Here is a 23281-nt window from a genome sequence, read left to right as displayed (position 1 = left end):
CGCCTTGCATATTCGTCCCTGGATTGTAGACCGCGAGTGCAATTCGACATATTCGCAGCTGTTGGTTCGCCTCCGCTGTCGCCTGTTAGCAAACAGTCCGTGAGCTGACGACTAATTGGACTCACCATGACAAGCGCCAGAGAACCACAATTCCGGACATCCTCCAACGGCATGTGGGTTGCCTTCCTGGTAAAAGAAGGCATCGAAGCTTGCGGGTCGCCTTCTTTCCCACTCATCGACCAAACTGTGAAGATACTGCCACTCGGCCATCGTCCGCACGCTCTTTTGCGCCCACTGCAAGATGCGCGCAGTCAGCCATAATATTCGATTTCCCCACGAGACTTCATCGATTGGCGATATTAGAGCTGGCAGAATGAAGTTTTCATAATTAATGCGCAGAGTGGGTTGGTTGAGCAATGCTTGGCTGACTTCGGTATGCACATGGAGTACCAGAGCAGCTTGTACAACCGGGCTAGACATATCGAAGACCCAGCCTTCAGGACCATAGAAGAGTTCAAACGTCGAGAGATGTGATTGTCCTTGTGTACCCGCTATTTGAATGTCAGCTGATCTCCGCGCAATTCCTCGTCTTCACGTACCATGGAAGTCCTCAAAGTTTCGCAGCAACATGGCGGCCACCAGCGTCGCCTCATCTTCAATTTGTCCCTTCTCGGCAATATACGGTATGAGACTCTGCAATAGTCTCTCATGATAGTCGTATGGTCTGGTGGGGAAATACGGATCGAAGCGCAGTATACACTGTCCGGAAATCATGAAGATGGCGTTCATGAGCATCGGGCTTGTCAAAGCGAGCTTTGGGACGATATTCTTGAAGATGCTAGCAGGACTCATTATGTCTAGTGCGTCTGATGCTTTCTCTACCCAGAACCGAAAAAGATATGCTTCGATTGGGTCAGGTATCGGCCATGCTACCGGTGAAGCATGGTTCGTTGGAACGAATGGATGTGGCGAGGGGATATCAGAGTTCCAAGTTCCCGGCAGGGGCTCGTCAAGGCTGGAGAGACTTGAGACTGAGCCAGGTGCAGGGCTTGTGTGTCGCCGGATATGCGACGGAAGCTGCCATAGGTCAGGCGTGGTCTGTGGTGCTGCGGGTATGAGCACTCGATCATTCCAGCTTCGACTCGTCGGGCGCATGTGTCGCTCTCTTCCTTGCGGACTCTTCCTCGATACCGACTGTGGTATCTTCTCAGCCGTCCTGGAGCGAACCAGATGTCTTGGTGTCTTCCTTTTATCAGTACTTCCGGGGCCCTCGAACTCTTCAGCTATGAGTGACGATTCGTCGACAAAGTCCACTATAAGACAGTCATTAGCATCGACTCAACAAGACCACCACATGACTAGTACCTACATGTTCCTGGCGTACCAACCCATCTCTGCGCCGCACCAAAGAAGTAGTCGTACTTCTTGATATCGGCCCTGGTAGCCTGACTTTCCAAATCAGGATACACACCATGTCGAAAGCGGACTTTGTAATTGGCCTTCCTTCGCGGGGCGGACTCTGACCAAGACGCCGACATGCTTCTGGAAGGAAGAGCTTATCTGCGAAGCTTAATATCTTGGCAACTTCACGGTACCTGTATGCAAAGTTGAAACAAGACCTCGATATCCGATCTTGGCAAGTACTTCACTTCCAAACTGGAAAGAAGCAAGCAGGAAGCAGGAAAGAGGAAAGCTGATGCTACTCTCCATCAACAAACAGGAACTATCGCCGCTTCAAATGGGGATATGTACTCCATATCACAACGCCATGAACTGCACGGAGAGATCCACGCGTCACAATCCGTCTTGCTGATCATTTACCTACGTGCGTCTAGCCAGCACGCTATTTGCTCTTCTCATCGCCCATCCCGCGATTATTCAGCGGAGGAGCGGTATGGGAAAGCACAGGGCGCGTGAGGCTTGTAGGTGCTTGGTGTGGCATTTGATAAGCAGGATTTATTTACGTACGCGATGTTTGATGGGGGATTTGGCAGCGGACATGGGGAAGGGTGGGTATGCGAGTACGGGTAGATACGGGGTGGCTCAACGGGAGGACGTCGTGTGTTGGGGTGCACGAAATGCTTGCCTATTTGGGAGTCGCTGAGGTAGGGGATGGAGCGTGATGGGAGTGGGTAGACGTTGTGGCTGGCTGGTAGACCGACTCAGCCTTCGCTAGCCACTGTATTGGAAGCGGGTGATTGGATCATGTACTAGGGTTGTGGTTAAAGACGTGCATGATATTTCATCCCACCGCAAACCTCTACGTGCACCAGGCTACTACTAGTCCTTTCATCACGAGCCTATGCCTTACACTCACAGCCAACTAAGCTTTCCTCACACGGGTAGGGCTGCATGCACCTCGAGCCTCCTCCTTCTAGAAACAATCACTCCCCCACCACAAGACGTGGTTGAGTAAGCACATCGCTGGGCAGCCATAGGTTCATCGGACCGTGTTACTGCGTAGCTCTATAAGCTGCATCGTTCGATATTGCAACGACTAGTGTTATGCGGCTTATCCAGCTCGTCATGCATACCCTATTCAGCTCACTTGTCCTACTGTCGCGCTTCCACGTGACGCCTTTCCGGTCCGGGTAGCGATATCGGTAGTTCGTGAGAGATTTTGTCAGCGGGGATATTCTGGGGAGTCATACTCTCAAGAATAGTTGGTGTTTGTTGACACGAGGAGGTGTGACTCAGGTGTCTTGTACTACGCTGTGCGCGGGTTCTATAGGTGAGTATCCCAACGGTCGTTGAGGCTTTGCTTGTTGGTGGCTTGAATGAAGTGATTACGCAGCTTCTTCACCGAGTGAAACCCGGAATTGTTGCGCGTGAAGACAAGATGATTGTTAAATGTGCGGACTGGAAAGTGATCACTCATCTTCATTGAAGTAGATCAGGTGGATGGTAGGGTGCACATTGAACTCGATGACACCTGCTCCTTCCACAGAAGGGCGCCTATCCAGACAGCTCGAAGTGGAATGTGAATCCCAAGAACACGTGACTATTATACTGAAGACTTCATTGATAGAAGAACTGCACAAACCGTATTTAGAACACCGGCACGACCGAGTCTGAGGTTCCAGACTTCTCACGATGGTGGAGACACGTTCAGCTTTTCCAACGGCATGACGTAGGAAAACATGCGTCTTTCCTTCCCGAAAAGCCACGTCTCGCGCTTATGCTCAGCTAGCAACTCACTGGTTTTATGGACCCTCGAGTCGATGGCACTAATATCTTATTTCGCACTCGCTTGTCACCGCACTTATCGAGTGCCGGTAGTCAAGGTCCGAGCCTCGGGTCATCGACTCCGATAGGTTGTCAAGAGACGAGAGCAAAATGAAGTGCAAGTGGAAGCTCCATCGCTGTCACGATCACGATGCTAAAATTGGGCGCGAAGGATTTTGTTGATCAACATCATAGCTTCGACGTCCACGATGCAGCTGTGACATGCGCCAGGTTTGGCGAGCAGGAAGATCGAAGACGTAGCATGTTGGGTTCCGCAAGAGCCAACATTGATGCCCTGTAGAAGTGCTGGGGTGGTTAACTGCAGCAAGGCGCATGCAAATATCGGCGCGACTACACCTGGGCAACAACAGCGACAACAACAACACACTTTACGGCTGTTTGATGCAGCCTTCGGCGAAACAATGGGCACAAATGCATGAACCCGGGGATGGGAATGCGAAAATGCCATGCATCGCAACCACCATGCACGAGTCTATTGGCCTCGGCACCATTTTGCCGTCACCTGAGGTCCAGGCCTTTCGTTGTGCGAGGTTGGTTCCCGCGGCAGCATGTCGGAAAGCAGACATCGTCAAAGTTTAATCAAAAGAAATCGACATGACAGCACCGAAAAGAAGCCTCTCGCAGCCTCTCCGCGCCTACGAGTGGACTCCGTGGAGGACCCGCTTGCCTCGGAGCTGAAACGCACGTCTGCGCACATGCGAGAAACGAAGCAGGACGTGGTGAGGAAGCGCGACTGACGTCACAGTGCAGCGGCCACCAAAGGCGCTCTGCACCACCTGCCCGTCCAAGCGAGCCGATCCCCAGCACAACGTTCGATCGATACCGACTTCTAGGCCCTGCCTACTACTCCGTGCGCCGGTGGTCTGGATTCCTACAAAGAGTGGGCTTTTTAGCCTGCGTCCCCCAGCTACGGGACATCACGGACGTATTCTGTGTAGAGGCTATGGGGAATAAGGAAATAGAGCGACGTTTTGTACGGAAATATGGACCCGTGATTGCCGTGAAAGGAGAGAAAGGGATCGGGCCTTGAAGCGTGAAGGCTCGTGGTTGTGGGTTTTGCGTGATGGGCGGATGGATGAGGGTGAGATCTAGACACGACTGTGGGGCTAGGAGAAAGTCTTGTCTTACGTATTGTGGCAGGTGTGATGCCAACAGGGTGCTCTGCGCATGGAAAGAATCACGAGTGCATGAGGAGATGCAGGTGAGGTAATTTGGGTTTGATTGATGTGGTGGTGGGAGTTTGTCAAGTCCTCCGAGGGAAACTCTGCCTAGCGCTCCGCCTCTTGTATGCCCTGCCAAACGCCTGCAGTGGTCCTTCAAAGCGATGAAAAAATGAAAATGGTATATCATACAACTGAAAGAAAAGATCGCGCCGTGTAAATGCTAAACCGATGTGCTCCAATAAAGTTTCCCAAATCGCAAAGTCGAAGCTGAAGAGTGTTGCCTGCACACTGTGCCGCTAAGTCGCTGATGTTTGAATGATTCGTCGAATGTCATGAGGGTGAAGGCCTAGGGCCCGGCGGTTATTGCGCCCTTGTCGACGATGATTGAGAGTTGAGTTGTGACAGCGATGCGAATGAGTTGGTCATGGCTGAGTAGGCAGCTGATGGTAGGCCGTTGGTGGATGATGTGGATGAGGCGCTGTTGCTGCGGACTTGGAGGTTGAGTGTGTGGCAGCTATCGCATCGTCCGTTCATGCGGTTGCAGCGACCCCGGCATCCTCGCTCGTAGTTGGCGCAAGAGAACATTGTGGATTCGTGTTGTTGAGGTTGATTGGATGTTGGTTGTTGTCGTTGAGTAGTAGAGTGATAGAGTAGTTGTGGTGGTGTAGCTGTGTGCGACTTGCGATCGAGAGACTTTGTAGTGTGCTGGATTTAGATAATCCTGAAGCCGAGGGCAGACTTCGTAATATATGCGCCGGTGGGTTGTGAATGCCCGATGATGTAGCCAGCAAATGCAAGATATGCAGGGTAGTAATTGCGTATTCGGGCGTTAAAGTAGCCGTAATCGATGGGGTCCGTTGGCGTGTCTTGGTAGCGTGCGGATGGGTCCAATAATAGTGTGATGGAGTGCCGAATGGAGTTAATGTGAAGATGCCCAAGTTCTGCAGATGCACGATGCGTGGCTTATAGCTATGAAGCGCAGATTAGACAGATGGCTGACAGGTTTCAAAAACTTGGAAGAGATAGGTGGAAGATCAGCTGTGACGATGGAGGCCGCAACTTCTTATGACAGTTGACGCGTCCAGAAGATGTGTGTGTCATGGTAGATTATACAGTGGAGAGACCCGAGGCCAGAATGTCGGCGGTCAGTGCGCTCTTGCTCAATGGCCAGGGTCTCGTCTTACGCATGCACGAGACCCTGCCCTGGTTGTCCATCGCCCAAGTTAGCGCCAAAACCTTGATTTTTCGCTCTCCCGTCCATTCCGGCACTTCGCAGTCGCCTGCATACCTCATACGTACTCGGTGACGCTCAGCCACCACGGCGGTTGTTCAGGCGACCACCAGCAGGTTGTTGCACGAATTCGCATCCATGTGGACACACGACTAATCATTCAAACAGCCAAGTTGACTTTACAGGGACAGGCACAGTAGAACCTCGTTTCAAACAAATTCTGGAAAGCGGCTTAAAGTGGGCAAAGAGTCCAAGACTTGCACGGCCACTTCATCCGTGCACTCGTCAGCACCAAGACCCAAGAAAGCCACTCCAGAGAATCCACACATGGCGTTAGCCTGTCGCACTTCAGCCCTCTTCGATTACGTGGTGCTGCAGTCGTACCCTACGTGAGGCAGTAATCATGGCGCATGTGTGCCATGTGGTCCCGGCCCTGCTGCCTCAGAACATGATAAGCCGGCCCGCTCGACACCGGAAACATGTGCGGGCGTATGTAAGCTCGCGAGTCGCGACACCGATAAGATAGCGTACCTGATATCAGAAGATGGCTGAAGTGGAGGCCGGAGTGCGCGTTCGAGACTTTGTTCGTTTTTATGAAGATCGGCACTCCTACATGCGCGAGATCGATATGGCCTGACGGCGAAAGATTTATCCACCAGATCTGGCCTGATCTCAGAAGATGCGAACTGCTGTTACTGCGAAACCGGTCGAAGTTTCGACCTCGTGCGAGAACTAGATGCGAGTGGTTCGCAGTGGGTTGCTCCGGACGCCCGATCTGCGACCGTTAATCAAACCGTCCGGTGCATCCGCACCCGTCGCACGGCCAAACGCAATCGGGTCTCAACAACTTTACCTGCGGGCAACTCTGCACCCCGAATTCCGCCTTCCAGCCTTGTGGGTGTCAGTGGGTTTGATGATCAGCGGGCGGATCCATCGCTTATCGTACTTCAAGGACCACAAGGACCAGAAGTCCACTGTTTACTGAACATTATGAAACATGATAGATCCAGGCAGCATGCTGAAGTAAGTCGCAGCAGAAGTCAGTCATGCATGGTAATGCTGAGAGCGATTGGAAGTTCCAGCAACCCGTCGCCTCATTTCCTTTCTCGGTCTTCTGCCGCTCTCCTATACAATTCAACTTCCGCTCCATTCAATGTCATCCGATTCAATATACTCGACACTGAGCGTGACTATCTTGCGCGATTAATTTCTATGCCTGCAGATTCGTAGACAGTGTGCATATCCAGCAGTACCAGTTCACACAGTCAATGGCAATGTCAACATCTTGGAGGTGTCCGAAATTTGTCAGTCCATTGACAACCCCTTTGCTGACATGGTCCTTCGATGATAAACTCGTTGCAATGCGCGCGCAGGCACAGGGAGCGTGTACGATAGAAGGAGTGACCAATTCAACTTGGTCGCATTGCGTGCTGGTACCATGAAGCAGTTGCTCTTCACGAAGCCAATAGTACCAAAACACTAATTAGTTGACCTGCAAGACATGTCTTCCCCTGTTCTCGCAAACAACAAACTGAGCACTGCGTAAACAAACGAAATCCTCTATTACACTCGTTCCACCAAGCGTCATGAACAAAATGAGTCCGACTAACGCTGCAGCGCAATCTACTATACCTTTTCCAACTCTGCCACTTGAGCTCCGCGAGATCATTTACCGTCATGCGATACTCCCAGAGGACCTTACTTCTCAGTCTCAGCCCTTGAATTTCGGCCCCGTAAACACCCGGCGTGGAGGCGACCCATTCTACCTCCAGTGGCTCGAACAACTATGTCGCGTGAACCAGGCCACGCGCGTCGATGTATCCCTGTACCTTCTACGGACGACCGAATTCTACCTCATCTACCCGGAGCAAGTGGTGCGATTCACGATGTTTCTGGAAAGTCTCGGCGATGACGACCAAGGCTTTGCCGCGATTCGTAAACTCGATTTCCAACTCTTCGGCCGCTACCAACCAATTGCTGGGACTAAGAACACTTACATCGAGCTCATGAAGCGATGTACAGGTTTAAGGGAAGTTGCATTAAAATTCGAAGTAGGATACATGACGATCGACTCATGTAACTGGGCTGAGGATGTTGTTATCCCTCCTACAACGCTAGGGACCTTTGATCTATGGACATTCGATCAAACGCGCATCAGAGAGCTAGAAGATGTCATTGCGATTTACCAGTTGGCAGATCTCTTAGAGGCCGAAAGTTTGCAGACGTTGACGATCGAGGCTTGGCCTAGGATCAGGGTAAGTGATCGACACGGTATGCAGAACGTTTTGGTGGACTGTGCGCCGTTGATCGAGCGGTTGGTGGTGTGGCTTAGGGAGGGGTTTGCCGCCAGAGGGAGGAAGGTCGATGTGAGATATGTGGAAGCGAGTAGTCCAGGATTGAGGTGGAGTCGGCGGATCTGAGGTACCTAGTAGTTGCTGAGGCTTCCATCTGAAGTCAGTGGGCAATGAGACAGTGGACTGAGTCGATTGTCCAAATCGCATAGGCAATCGTTCCTTTGTCTGACTACTTGGCGGGAATGTATGCATCTATCGCCTACCAAATTACATGTGTAGTATATTGTTGTTTTGTGAAAGTAGCATGGAATGGAAGATGACATGCGTGGAAGGTGAAGTTGGGCTTGGTCTTGCGACAGGCCTATGACTAAGCGAGGGCTGTCGTGTTTGCCATCTAATCCCAGCCAGCCCTAACCAGCCTCATTCATCCTTCAACGACCGAGCGCATCCGCAACACCATCGTCGCTCAACCATTTTTGACCATCACTGCCATTGCTGCATCTGCGCGCACCCCGGGGCTTCAATTTTGACATTCTCGGCGCGCTTTCACGCCACGCGCATCGACTTGGTCGCGACGCGTCGACGTAAACAACAGCGCGAATCCTCCACCACCCCGCCCACCAACCGATCTACCCAACCACCACCATGTTTCTGCCAGAGGACCTCCTATTCAAGCAGGGCGCACTTGCGCACGTCTGGCTTGCCTCGAACCAACAGAAGAAGCTCACCAAGGCCCAGGTGCTGCAGCACAAGATCCCAGAGAGTTGCGAGGTCATCATCCGACCCGAGGTGGCCGCTGGCGGTCCGCTTGCATTGCGGTTGAACGCGCAGTTGCTCCTCGGTGAGGTTCGCATCTACAACAAGAAGGTCAACTACCTCCAGGATGACTGTCAGGAAGCGCTGTGGAAGATCAGGATGGTAGGTTCCAAGTTTGACTGCGTGACATGACCACCTCTGACCCTTGTGCAGGCCTTCCGCCCCGGAAACATCGATGCGCCCGCCCAGACTCACGTCGCCAATCCCACAAACCTCATGCTACAGGATCAGATCACCGATCTCGATCTGTTGGCTCCCATGCCCGACCCTTCTTTCCTTCTCTCCCAGCCTCTTAGCGGCAGCCTCAACCTCGGCAACACCACAGTCCCCGATTGGGACAACAGCCAGTTCCTTTCCGGCAGCATTGAGCAGGCGCGCGGAGAGGCCATGGAGTTGCCGGATGACGACCTGAACCTGGACATTGGAGAGGATGATGACTTGGAGCCGACAGCCGCCTATGACGAGGGTACCAGCATTGAAGTTGGCCGTAACGCACCTTTGGAACGCCGTCGGTCCGAAGAGTTTACCGGGCTAGGCAAAGACATGATAGTGGATGACGATGATCTCGGCATCGACCTTGGCGAAGATCCTCCCACTGAACTCGCACGCGGCCATGAACTCAATTTGGACGATGACCTGGATATTACTATGGGCGGTATGGACATGGACACCGAACTTCCTGCAGGCTCTATCGCTGGCGACTTCCCTGTGCGACAACGTGAAGAGTCACCGCTCTCCGAGTTGGGAGAGGAGGAGGCCACACGTCTTGAGCAAGAGGTTGCCGAACAGAACGTCACCGTGTTTGAGCCAGAGCAAGAGCAGGAAGAGGAAGAGTCGATCCATCAAGCCCGCGCCAAGCGCAGGAGGGTCATTGCAGCTGATGCCGAAACTATGATCTCAAGTCACCAGTTGAGGGAGCAACAGAACAACCGCGAGAAGATCCTCAAGCCTGCATCGTTCCTGCCTCGCGACCCTCTTCTGATGGCTTTGATGAACATGCAAAAGTCCGGAGGGTTTATCTCAAGCATACTGGGCGACGGACGAAGCCAAGGATGGGCTCCAGAGCTTCGAGGTATCCTTTCCCTAGAAGTTGTCTCACGCCCAGCCCAGAAGCGCAAGCGTGGTGGTGCAATTGCCGACAATGACGCTACCGAAGACGAGGCCGCGGCCGAAGGAGAGAAGACGCCACAATTGCAGCTGGAGTTTGAGCAGGATGAGCCAACTCTGGGAGGCGGTGACCTTGGCCTTGGTGGCGACAACGACCCCACGCTTGCGGGATCCGACGATATCGTTCAACTTCCCGATGACCCTGGTTTCCAACAGGTTGGTGATGACGAAGAGGACATCTTCTCGCCCGTTCCAGACAACTTCGACGACACAACCGCGCCGCTCGTGCATCCCGACGAGGCCGGGCCTGTATCGCTAGGCACAAAGCACGCTGTCCATTTCTTGCGAGAACAGTTTGGACCCGAAGCTGAAGAGAGCGAGTCGGTACGACAGAAGACCAGCATCGTTTTCCAAGATGCCTTCCCAGAGGCCCGCACATCACGAACAGACGCGACGAAGATGTTCTTTGAAATGCTGGTACTGGCGACCAAGGATGCCATCAAAGTTGAGCAGCCAGCTAACGAGCTTGGTGGCCCTCTACGCATTCGCGCTAAGCGTGGCCTTTGGGGACAATGGGCAGAGACTGGTGCTAGTGGCGAGCTGGCATCCCAGGCTCAAGCAGCACCTACAGGAGATCCCGACGCGCCCGCTGAGGCCATGTTCCAGGGACCACCTGAGGTGTCTGTATCTGCCTAAAAGTTCAACAATCTGTGTTTCTCCGACCTTCTTTGGGGCTTGGTATCATCTGTCGGTGTTGGCTGGATACCCTTTTCATGTATGACTCTTTTCACGTTGGAGACGGACTTTGACTGGTGTTTTGGTGTTCTTGTGAGGTATGGTGTTTGTGGGAAGTTGGTCCCTTGTATGATTGTATTAGGATAGTTACATTAGCTTTGGAAAACGGAATGAATTCAGTACTACCTTCACGGATCTGGAATATCCTTGTCCAAGTGATGCTTGAAACGTCATGACTTCACGGTTGATCATTTGACTGAAGTTAATGACTTGGAGGAAATGTGCATTGTGTTGGCGTGTATTGCTCGGAAAAAGTTGGGCTGTCCAACTTGAGGCAGGTGCGCTGCGGCAGATTATCCCGAGGTCGGCAACTGCGTCTTCGCGGCCTTGCCCTTTGCACCTACTCGCCTCTCTGAATTCCGGCGACGACATCACCCTCCAAAATTCCCGTCGTGCTAGCCATCGCACACTGCGATGCCTACGAATGCAGCGGCGACAGGCCGCACGCGCAAAAGGGCTGCCGAGGCGTGTACGTTCTGCCGGCGGAGGAAGGTTCGTTACTGGACGCCTGCACATCATCGTCGAGGAGCTGCATACTGAGGCTGGCAGATCAAATGCAGTGCTGAAAAGCCAATCTGCGCAAGTTGCAAAACGCATGATACAATTTGTCATTACGAGCCTATATCCATAGATGACGTACAACATGCTACCAGTCGTCCGCGCAAGACGCCGCGAGCAGAAAGAACATCGGAAAGAGCATCAGACAGGACATCGGAGTCAACACCATCGATCGCTGCTTCTGCGCCTGTTGGACAGACCCCTGCAACTACACCTCAAAGCGTGTCGCGCATTGTTGTCGCTCCCAATGGCTCCTCTAGTTACCATGGACGCACAAGCACTTTATTTGACGAAGGCACAAATGATCGATATGCTGCGGAATTACGACCCCAGATGTCGGATGAATGGATAGAGAAAGGTCTTGTTGCTGAAGCTGCCCGTCAGAGACAACTAGAGACGGTCAACTTTCGACTTATGAAACTCGATTTCGACGGCGTCGAACCGGAGCTTGGCATGCATTTGTTATCATTACACTGGAACCGGCAACACCATTCTTTCCTTACTACCTATCGCCCAGCCTTCATGCGTGACATGGCATGCGGCGGTCCGTACTTCTCCAAACTTCTCTTGAATGCCATCTACTTCGGCGCAAGTAAGTTCAGCCCACGGCACGAAGTTCGCCGTGTAGCAGACGATGTCCGTACTGCTGGTTGGCAATTTCGTGAAAGAGTGAGAGAACTCCTGGGAGGCGCTTTGGACAAGAGCGAAATCACAACAATTCAAGCGTTGCTAGTTATGACCAACTCGTTGTTTGCTCTTGGCGATGAGCGCAGTGCTGCCTGGCTGTACGCTGGGTTGGCATTTCGCATGATCGTTGACCTTGGTCTTCACGTTGATAAGCCTGAATTTGCAGGGTATCGTAAGCTTTCTGATGAGGATCATGAGATCCGACGTCGCGTTTTCTGGGCAGCATTTGGTAGGTATAGTATTCATGATGCTCAACTATCACACTAACCAAAAGCGCAGTCGTCGACAAGATCCAAAGCCTCTATCAAGGTCGCCCAGTGAGCATGACAGAGACACTCGTACCCACCAAATTTCTCGACACCTACGAAGAACTTGAGCATTGGACGCCCTTTTCCTATTCCACGCAACCAGACGCCGTCTATCTAGGTTCGCCGGCTTATAGTATCTCCACGTTTCGACACCTTTGCCAGCTCTCGGTTATTCTGAGCGACATACTCAGCACCATCTATACCGAAAGAAGCTTCGACGTAAGCCCTACAGAGCTGTCCACCAAGTTGGAGAGCATACATCAAAAGCTGTTAACATGGCGTGGGCTTCTGCCCGAACACCTCACGGTAGATGTAGCGGAAGTAGCGGCGACACCTCCTCCGCATGTCCTAAGCTTACAGTAAGTGATTATAACGCTGCACATGCCACGGATGTACTAAAAAAACACTAGCGCCTTGTACCATGTTCTCACGATTCTCTTGCACCGACCCTTCGTCGCAGATGGGCATCTCTACAATACATCACGCGCCATCTCCGTGAACTCGTTTATGGCGTGCGCCACTGCGGCGGATGCTATTGTACAGCTCCTGAGAGCATACGACAAAACGTTCAGTGTGCGGAGAGCTCCTTACCTAATTTCCTATGCGACTTATGTTGCTGCCACTGTGCATGCCCGTATTGCAGCCAAGCGTGGTGCCGGCTCACAAGCTCACAAGAGCCTAGAGACTTGCTTAGCCGTTTTCCGCGACAACCAAGAGACTAACTGGGCTGTACGACGCGCCAATGCCATTATCCAGAGCCTGATGAAGAGATTGGGTGTTGTTGCACCCGAGCTGAATGACATACACATCGGCAGTGGTGAAGACAACCACAACAGCGCACCAGACGTTTCTTTGGGCAGTGCAATGAATCGCGAACCAAGCTTGCAAAGCTTCGATATCGATGGCATTATCCAGAGTTTTGTCCGAGATCAGGACTCGTCGCATATGCCGCAGCCAGGTTCAATGGACCCTGCTGCCGACATGGCTGTACCTGGAGTGCCGCCGTCTGCGTACAGTACCACGGAGACGGCAAACATGCCCTTTGGGAACCCTGGAGACTGGACTTATCAGGGCCAACAGCAACCCTTCAGTGAGCAACCGTTTTCAGTAGATGACCTTCTTTATGGATTTAACGGGTCAGAGCTTGATCAATTCGCAATGCTGGACTGGGACATGTAGGAGTTGAAGCTTTGCATGAGCCTGGCAAATCACTGTTACCGGAATTACCATCTCCCAATGTGCACAGCCAAGGTTTCCTCACGCGAAAAGACCTTTCAGGCTTGAGCGCGAAAGACAGAGAAAAGACGGGTATAGTGGCACTAGACTTTTCTGTTAGCGCGTCAAATCCTGTGGTATATCAAGTCCCGCGGGAAGAATGCCGAGGTTTTACCGCGGCTAGGCTTTCCGCAGCAACATGAGATCCCACGGCATCTTACGCGCTAACGGGAAGCGTCTCATGCTTCTACCCGTTGGTATCTACCCGAACACTTTTGGAACGAAGACATATATAGAGAGTTGCACCGTCGAGCATGATGACACATGTCAGCCTGGAAACGAAGCACCAACTTCATCGCATTCATCACCTTCAATCGCAGCATCATCCTCTATAGATGATTCGCACACTTCTCAAACCATCCAGTTTTCAGAAGGCACACGCCTCGACTGCCTCGCACATCTCGCCGATCCGCATACCTGAACTCCCAATGGCACACGAAAGCGCCCCGAAAAGAGTGCGACACAGCTTACCAGCCGTTTTGATGCGTGCTGGTACTTCGAAAGGTCTCTTCATCCATCGTCACGACTTACCATCTTCCCAATCAGCGTGGGCAGGCCCATTACTTGCCGCCATGGGTTCTCAAGGTTCGGATGCTCGACAGATTGATGGAGTAGGAGGAGCGACTTCAACGACTTCCAAGGTTGCAGTGGTTTCGCCATCATCCCGAATGGGCGTCGATATCGATTATACTTTCGTACAAGTAGCAGTGGGTCAGGAGGCGGTCGACTTCAGCGGAAACTGTGGAAACATGTGCGCTGGTGTTGGACCATTTGCGCTACAAGAGGGATTAGTACGGGCACGACCCGGAGAGAAGACTGTAAGTCTGCACATTCCGATTGAGGGTGATAGATTACTTACTCTCGGTATAGCTCGATGTACGGATCTTCAACACAAACACATCGCGGCTCATTATCGATACCGTCCAAGTAGATGAGAACGGGTCGTTTGATGAAGACGGAGACTACGCGATACCAGGCGTCAAAGGAACCGGAAGCGAAGTTAAGGTTGCCTTTGTGGATCCTGCCGGGAGCATGACCGGAACTCTCTTTCCTACGGGGAGACGATGTGATACTATTCATGTGAAAAGACAAGATGGCAATCGCTTCTCGGTCAAGGCGACGTTGATAGACGCAGCGAATCCTTTTGTCCTAGTCGACGAACGAACATTACCGCCAAACCTAAGGAGAGGTAGCAAAGACACCGCCGTCTATTTCCAGCACATGGAGTCAATACGATGTACTGGCGCCGTTATGATGGGTCTCGCTTCTGATGTAGACGCTGCTGCAAAAGTCCGCGGGACACCGAAGCTGGCTATCGTTTCTTCTCCTCAACCAGATGATGGTTCTCAGGAAGGCACGCCGGACGTTCATGTCCAAGCGTTCAGTATGGGCAAACCCCACCCGAGCCTGCAACTCACGGGTGCGGCATGCTTGGCGTCGGCAGTGTGCATAGAAGGTACTGTAGCCCACGGACTTTCATCCGGCAGCAAGGTGCAGTCCTCCTGGCAGTCGTCTTCACCTGAGCGAACACCGAGTCCCTGCTCAGACTCTGATGGTAGCTCTTCGGATCTTCTACCGAGCCAGAGGAGAGTCTGTCTTTCGCATTCGAGCGGGTCGATCAAAGTAGATGTTGTAGCAAGTAGCTCGGAATCATTTGCTGTTGTCGATAGATGCGTTGTCTCGCGGACTGCTCGGCGGTTATTCGAGGGGAAGGTGTATTATTACTCGAGTAGCGTTTAATCAAGTCAATCCAAGTACTACAAGATGATGATAGCGAAATTGCGCAGGCTTCAGCCACAGCTGTAGAGTTTGAGAGAGGCTGGGGTATGACATCACACGCAGAGCTACGGAAAAGCGCGCCATCACTTGATCGTGCAGCGGACATGTACCTGCCAAGGCGTCACTCGACGCTGCGAGAAGCCGACACGTGGTAGGCAATACAACACTAAGCCACAAATAGAGGTTACATTGAGTGTTTCAAAACGGAACACGTCGTCAGATGGGTTTAGTGCTGTGAAGTCAAACAGTAGTTCGTGTGAAAGTGGTGACCAGACGCTCGATGGAGACCCCTGCTCGAGAGCACCGGTGCTTTGACGTTTTGGTCCAACATCGACATTGAGCAACACCATCCCTAACGACAACCCGCAGTCGACTCGCCATTTCCTTGTCTCGTCCCGCTCGCCAATTGAAGACGCATTATTACTACTAGCCCCAATGCGATAATCCACGGCGACGCGCATCTTTTCCCACGCTAGCTCTGGACGGATAGGCCACGTTGGACGGCGGCGCAACAGTCGACTCCTGGCCATGCCAACATGTCAAAAGCATCCACGTCCTCATTGCCCCTCTACAATGCCGCGGGCCTGCCCTCCAAGTCTTCGCGGCCCTCTTCGCCCATGCTGCAGCCGCCAGAAGCCATCAAGCGCAGCACCACGCCCTCAGTACGCCATGCGCTCCCGAGTTTTGGACACGCCGCTGACACGTGTGAATAGTCAATAACATCCGCCCATTCCCTCCTCTCGGCACAGGACACGGCCCACAAGCTCTCGACGTCGATTACACATGGCCTCTCTGCCTCGGACGCCTCGGCGCGCATCCACACCCACGGCCTCAACGAACTCCCCCACGAAGAGCCCGAACCGCTCTGGCTCCGCTTCCTCAAGCAGTTCAAGGAGACGCTGATCTTGCTGCTGCTCGGGTCCGCTGCTGTGTCCCTCATACTGGGCAACTTGGATGATGCTGTGAGCATTGCAGTGGCTGTGACCATCGTGGTGACAGTGGGCTTCGTGCAGGAATACCGCTCCGAGAAGTCAATTGAGGCGCTGAACCAGCTGGTTCCGCATTCGGCACACATCATTCGCGCTGGGGTCGAGCAACCACGGAACGGTCGCATGCCGAATGGCACGGCAACTGACGACGTCGAGTTGGAGAATCTGAAGGACACCACTTCGGCCCTGTCAGCTGCGGAGCGGAAGTCTACTACCATATCTGCGACGTTGTTGGTCCCTGGCGACCTCGTCCTCTTCCACACGGGAGACCGCATACCCGCCGACATTCGCATCACGCACGCCGCAGACCTCAGCATCGACGAGTCGAACCTCACCGGAGAGAACGAGCCTGTCTCCAAGTCGCCAGACACCATCACACCCCCGCCGGGCTTACAACGCCCATCTTCACCTTTCTACGCGTCCGAAGCCGCAGGAACGGTCGGCGCTGATATACGACTGAATGACCAGAAGAACATTGCTTTCATGGGTACATTGGTTAGATCGGGTTATGGACAAGGAATCGTCGTCGGTACAGGAGGCAACACGGAGTTTGGTGCCATTTCCGCATCTCTGCAGCAAATCGAAAGCCCGCGGACGCCTCTACAACTTTCCATGGACCGTCTGGGCAAGGATCTGAGTTACATGTCTTTTGGAGTCATTGCCTTAATTGGTCTGGTAGGGCTGTGGCGCGGTTGGAAGTTCATCGAGGTCTTCCAGATCGCTGTCTCACTCGCTGTTGCCGCTATCCCCGAAGGACTGCCGATTATTGTCACTGTCACGCTTGCGCTGGGTGTGCTGAGGATGTCCAAACGCGATGCCATTGTTCGACGGCTACCTAGTGTTGAGACGCTGGCTTCCGTCAATGTCGTGTGTACTGACAAGACGGGTGAGTCAACCGTTCTTCGCGCATGTGACATTTACTGACTTGGACCAGGCACGTTGACCACGAACCATATGACCGTTACGAAGATATGGCATTTTGACGAAGCAGCACCGATTGACGTAAAGACGAAGCACGACTCCACCGACCTCGATTCGCCGACCCGCAATATACTACGAATTGGCAATATTGTCAACAATGCCCGCTTGTTGAGCGACCAGGCAGCCTCGGCGTCCACGGCAGCGGTACTCTCTTCGACTCTAGGAGGCGACGACAATACAGCTGCCAAGAGCCGATGGGTCGGTCAACCCACCGATGTCGCGCTCTTAGACCTGATGGACGCTTTTGGGGAAGACGATATCCGGGAAAGACTCGGCGAACGCAAGTTCGAGACGCCGTTCAGCTCGGAGAGGAAGTGGATGGGGGTCGTCGTTGGCGGTAATTCTGGCAACCTCGCCCCTGGATCTGAACACGCATACATCAAAGGCGCACTGGAACGGGTTCTGGACCGCTGTGATACTTATGTAACGGCACAAGGGAAAGAGGTGGCACTAGATCAAGCACGCAAGCAAGAAGCGATGAAGGCCGCCGATGCAATGGCGCAAGAAGGCTTACGTGTGCTCGGCTTCGCAAGCGGTGCATCCAAAGGGAAAAAGAGGAATGCCAGTGGTACAGCCTCACCTGCACCATCCACCAGCTCGGCACTTGGAGATGATGAACAGTACCGTGGTCTTGCGTTCGCTGGCTTGGTTGGCATGAACGATCCGCCGCGTAAGGGTGTAGAGAGAGCCATTCGGAGACTCATGGCCGGCAAAGTCAAGGTTATCATGATCACAGGAGATGCAGAAACCACCGCAGTTGCCATCGGCAAGAGTCTGGGTATGCCAATTATGCCAAACTCAGCACTTGGACGCTCCGTCATTCGTGGTGACGAACTGGATCACATGAGCGAGGAAGAGCTTGCACAAGCTATTGCGACAACCTCGATCTTTGCGCGAACTAGTCCTGAGCACAAGATGAAGATTGTCCGAGCACTACAATCACGAGGCGATGTTGTGGCAATGACTGGCGACGGTGTCAACGACGCGCCTGCACTCAAGAAAGCAGATATCGGTATCTCCATGGGTCGACTGGGCACAGATGTCGCTAAAGAGGCCGCAGACATGATACTGACAGATGACAACTTTGCTACTATCCTCAATGCGATCGAAGAGGGCAAGGGCATCTTCTACAACATCCAAAACTTCCTCACCTTCCAACTCAGCACCAGCGCGGCAGCACTGAGCTTGGTACTCCTTAGCACATTCCTCGGCTTCCAGAATCCGCTCAATGCCATGCAGATTCTGTGGATCAGTAAGTTTCTCTACTCCCGTCTCATTGATATTTACTAACAGTCACCTCCAGACATCCTTATGGACGGCCCACCCGCACAGTCCCTCGGCGTAGAACCCGTCGACCCAGCCGTCATGGCGCTACCTCCACGCCCACGCCACGCCCGCGTCCTAACCCGCCCCCTCATTCAACGCGTCCTCCAATCCGCCACCATCATCATGCTCGGCACCCTCACAACCTACTACCTCGAAATGTCCACCGACAACCTCGTCACCGCCCGCGACACAACCATGACTTTCACCTGCTTCGTCCTCTTCGACATGTTCAACGCGCTGACCTGCCGCTCCTCCAGCAAATCCGTTCTTGCAGGCGAGATTGGTGTTTTCGATAACAAGATGTTTAATTACGCCGTCGCGGGCAGTTTGCTCGGACAGCTGGCTGTTATTTACTTCCCACCGCTGCAAAGCGTTTTCCAGACCGAGGCCCTGGGTTTGGGCGATCTCGCGCATCTTGTTGCGGTTGCGAGTTGTGTGTTTTGGGCGGATGAGGGCAGGAAGTGGTATGTTAGGTGGAAGGGACGGAGAGGGTATGGTGGGGGGTATAGTACTGTTGTTTGATCATAGAGCGTTGGGTAGAATATGGTGGTGTAGAAGCGTGATAACGCGCAATGGAAGTTGCTGTTACCAATGATGCGTTTGGTGCGTACATTCATGCCGTGCGGATTGCAGATATGCGGACTTCGGTACGGGTGTGAAAGACTCGTCGAAATTGAAGCGCAGGCATGCATCTCATAGTTAGACTTCGTCTCATGTGCGAACGGTGCTCACGCTGGGACTCATGCCGGACGCCCGACCATGCACGTGCTCCTCCAGGCTATATAAAAGCCGCATCTCTCTTCCCTTCCTCCACTCTCCACTAGATCCACTTCCTTGACGTTTTCTACAAAAATAGTCTGTCCACGGACATGTGTTTCCCTGGGAACCAAAACCCGAGGCATGCTGTTTATATGCGCTCCAGCAAAGTCCAAATAGTGAGTTTCGATGTCGCCATATACCACCGACGGGAAAGCCCAAAAACACATGACAAAACCTGCATGACCTTTCTTGCGCTCTCGGGCTCGTGCACAGTAGACATAAATTCTATCGAGTGTTCGATACATTCATTTTCTGTATACCACCACAACTGGTCAGACACCAAAACCAGCGATTCAAGCACTGATGTTGTTGGCTTTCTGGCCACCAAAATACCTAGATGGCTATCTTATGATTGCGCTGGAGACTGTGGACAATTTCAAAACAGTTCCAGGAACATGTCGATGAGAGACACTTATCAACTGAGCTAAACAAAATGGACATGAAGCTCTCGATGTGCGGTGCGCGACTGGACCGAAAATAACACAAACCATACTCATGTGTTGAGGTGGGCCTTGAGCAGTATAAAGCTTCACTCTCTTGCCGATTATCACCTAATCCTCACAGCCTTCTTCTATTGCGCGCTATCAAAACACAGCACAGACAGACCCATGAGATTGCTCGCTCTGCGTGGAACAAAATTACTGTCGACAGCAACATGTCGGTTTGGAAGCTTCTCCTGAACTGGTAACTTCGTGCTCAGTCGCCGTGAGGACGCTGAAAATTCCAAAAGGACCGTTTATGTCTGATGACAAACGGGAACGCTAACAATGGCATCGAAGCCCAATAATTAGCGCAACATGTTTCTCGGTTCGAGCTGCTGGCAGTATAAATGAAGATCTCTCCGTCGTCTCCGGTCTTCTCTTCTACACTTGCGCAAATCTGAAAAACTCAAATTGATGATGCAGAACGCGATGGTTTTCCTCGTTCTTCTCTAAAAGGTCCTATCACGCCAACCTAAGAAAAAACTAAATAGCCTAGAGCCTACGTTGACGTTGGGCTACCTACTTTGCAAGGTTTTAGGTTAATATAGTCTGCAGGCCTGTTCAGTGTTTTTCTTGTATGAGGTGCTATGGGGCTCTCCATGTTCGTGTGGAGCAATCCAGAGGTCTCTACCTTTGGCTACATATCCACGCTACCCAATCAAAACCTGAATAAGATCTTTCCATGTGTATCATAGAGTAAACGAGAATACCGTAATATCACCGAGGTTTGCAATATGAGCTGAAGTCAGGAACTCTACAAGTACCTTGCTACAACACTTTCTATCTTCCTCACTTCCTCACTACCAGCTTCACCGATCTCCAAAACACCGTCAGCGGAAGACAATGTGCTTCTCCGCCTCTCGATTCAAAGCGCTGGACATCCAAGGTATGTTTGCAAAGCCAGTATCAAAATCGGAACGGACTCAAGACATGAGAAGTAGTTGTTGGTCGTCAAACACTCTGATACCCATAACCAATCCAAACTGTTACTTCGAATGCTCTGGTCATCAGAATCTTGCGACAGAACTCGCGCATAGTCTCTTTACACGCCCAATTTGTTCTGCAATATCGACACAAAAGCCATTCGAAGGATTGCAGAAAAGAAATGAGGTCAATGTCATGAAAAAAAAGCTCCCCATGCACTTTCCAAAGCCGCTACTTCTGCGAAAATCGCGCTCTTCCAGATACAATCCTAAAAACACCCCCAGCTCATTACATGTCCTTGCCACACTGCAAGACTGTCGTATCTCTTGGAAGTCTCAAAGACGGATGGGTCACGCGCGCGACTAGCGTATCCAGACATCTATATAAACCCTCGTTCTTCGCTTCTACCTATCTTCCAATACCAAACATCTCTCTACTTGTTAACAAAAAAGAACATGTACGCAGCCATGTGGAGAAGGGAGAGAGACGTGTCTACCAACACAAAACACGCTTTCGAGATGTGTAACATGTGGCTTCCAGTCTTTGTGTGTCTCAAAACCTCGACGGACGGATTTGATGCTGTTCTGCCGTCCAAATTGCGTACAAGACCCAGCCATGTGCTCTCCCCATATACATGTTCTACATATATACCTCCAAAGGCCGATCTCGAAATGAAAATGTCTGCGACTAGCGTCATTGGGTGTTTATATAAAGATCCATTGCGTCCTTACAACTCTTCAACCCAACTTACATTTACAAATCAATACCAAAACTTAAGGCTGTACAACCGATGTGGAGAAGGGAGAGAGACATGCGTGCGAAAAACATAGCAGCACGACTTATGTCGTTCGTTCTCTCCGTGCGTCTCAAAACCAGCCTACGTATTCCCCATGTTGTCCTGTCGTCCAAAATACAACAAAAGACCATGCCATGTGCTCTCCACACCCAGCACGCCCGCAGTGTATTTATAAAAGCGCAGGTAGCAAGAAACATGTCTGCAACTAGCGTGCCTAGATTTCTATATAAACCCTTCGTTGCGATCTCAACCATTCCTCATAATAATACTCACTTTAAGAACCAAAACCGAAACTGCTCTGAACGATGTGGTGGAGAAGAAGACGAATCTAAGCTCACTGAAAAGCAAATATGGCAAGAACATGTCTTGTTTCTGGCTCTGGGTTCCGACGACTTTGCAGTCTCTGCCTTCCTGTCGCTTCGAACAAAACTTCGAATACAAGTGGCGATGTGAACTCGCGTTATGTACGGAGATGAACGTTAAGTCGTCACTGTCATCCAAGCGATACCGAAACACGGAAGGCATGAGACAGGATGATCATCGTATTATGGATATGTGTGCAAAGATTGATTTTCGCCGGTTGAATTAACCAATGGTGATGTGCCAGCTGCTTCCCTCGAAAGCTCGAGGTGTTTGTGTACCGCGGTCTTATTGCCAGAAGGTTATTGTCGCGTATAGAAGACGCTGAGTCTCCCAGTGTACGCTCGCGCTCGCGCTCGCAAATGCCTTCCAACGCCCAGACCGTGAGCTCCTTTTTGCGTGAAAGAGCATCGCGTATCGCAAGCCATGTCGCTGCCATGTTTTCCTCTTCTGATCCGAGAAGCCCCGTCATATCAATTCTACATCCCCAGTGCCACATCCCACACACCAAGCCCTCACCGCACTCCATCTCACAACCCAAACATCCCCTCTCTTCATCTCAAACCGCCGATCTGTTCCTTCCACGAATATCTCTCCCACATCGCGCAACGCCCTCACAAAGACAGCTTTGTCCTCATCCGGTTTATCAATCATGCTTATGCCACCCGTCGTATCGTCGAGCCGTTGTAGCGACGCCGGGAACTGCGAGAGGAACGAGGATGTGTAGTGGGAGGAGAGGAGCGCTTGATGCGACGTCAGGTATTGGTGTTCAGATGGGGAGAGGAGTGGGGAGGTCGTTTCGAGGGAGGCCGTATGTAGCGATTGGATGTGTAGAGGGTGTGCGTCGATCTACAGTTGTTGTGTCAGTCTCTTGATGCACGAATCGGCAACAAGACAGGACAGGACCATACCTTTTTTATCCTCGCCCTCAGAAAACTACGAACCAGAAACTTGAACCGCTCAAGCTCCGTCTGTATAATAATGAGCTTGAAATTCGTCTTCGGGTTCATGTCGCCCGTCTGGTCTTCGACAAGTTCAATCTGGCTGCGTCATTAGCTACCTTGCGTTGCGCAAGCTGCAGTCTGCCGCGCGCTCACCTGTCTCCTAATCCGCTCCAACACCCTTTCCATGAGCTCCTCAGGCCACGGTAATATCTCGGGCGCAACCCTCTCCGCGACCCAGCACCTCGTCAATTCCTGCAGATCGCGTGTCTCTCTTGGCGTCGAATCGACCGAGACCTCTGCGAGAAGATCGTCGATGTCCATTGTACCGTTCCACACAAATGTGCCCTTTGCTTTTCTCGAAAGCCAACGGTCGTATCGGTCAGGTACGTAAGTCGCGTGTC

The 23281-nt window shown here is 52.1% G+C and overlaps 4 protein-coding genes across 4 annotated transcripts; 3 read left to right on the top strand and 1 right to left on the bottom strand.

The window, feature by feature from the left end:
* Positions 1–8579: 8579 nt before the first annotated feature.
* On the top strand, positions 8580–10553 carry J4E92_004018 (uncharacterized protein; the record flags this gene model as incomplete). Its single annotated transcript, XM_051495411.1, has 2 exons — positions 8580–8852; positions 8904–10553. The coding sequence occupies 2 exons, from the start codon at positions 8580–8582 to the stop codon at positions 10551–10553; spliced, it is 1923 nt and encodes a 640-aa protein (XP_051354430.1).
* A 990-nt stretch (positions 10554–11543) lies between these two features.
* On the top strand, positions 11544–13384 carry J4E92_004017 (uncharacterized protein; the record flags this gene model as incomplete). The annotated part of the gene is made up of 3 exons (XM_051495410.1): positions 11544–12126; positions 12177–12564; positions 12616–13384. 3 exons carry the CDS (start codon positions 11544–11546, stop codon positions 13382–13384), a joined length of 1740 nt encoding a protein of 579 aa, XP_051354429.1.
* Positions 13385–15795: 2411 nt separating this feature from the next.
* On the top strand, positions 15796–19077 carry J4E92_004016 (uncharacterized protein; the record flags this gene model as incomplete). Its single annotated transcript, XM_051495409.1, has 4 exons — positions 15796–15921; positions 15973–17134; positions 17183–18481; positions 18533–19077. The coding sequence occupies 4 exons, from the start codon at positions 15796–15798 to the stop codon at positions 19075–19077; spliced, it is 3132 nt and encodes a 1043-aa protein (XP_051354428.1).
* Positions 19078–22404: 3327 nt separating this feature from the next.
* On the bottom strand, positions 22405–23201 carry J4E92_004015 (uncharacterized protein; the record flags this gene model as incomplete). The annotated part of the gene is made up of 3 exons (XM_051495408.1): positions 22405–22785; positions 22848–22976; positions 23034–23201. 3 exons carry the CDS (start codon positions 23199–23201, stop codon positions 22405–22407), a joined length of 678 nt encoding a protein of 225 aa, XP_051354427.1.
* Positions 23202–23281: the final 80 nt, after the last annotated feature.

Source organism: Alternaria infectoria (assembly GCF_024043175.1).
Source record: "Alternaria infectoria strain BMP 0036 chromosome Unknown scaffold_5, whole genome shotgun sequence".
NCBI classification, from domain to species: domain Eukaryota; kingdom Fungi; phylum Ascomycota; class Dothideomycetes; order Pleosporales; family Pleosporaceae; genus Alternaria; species Alternaria infectoria.
This window is presented reverse-complemented; position numbering and strand designations above follow the sequence as displayed.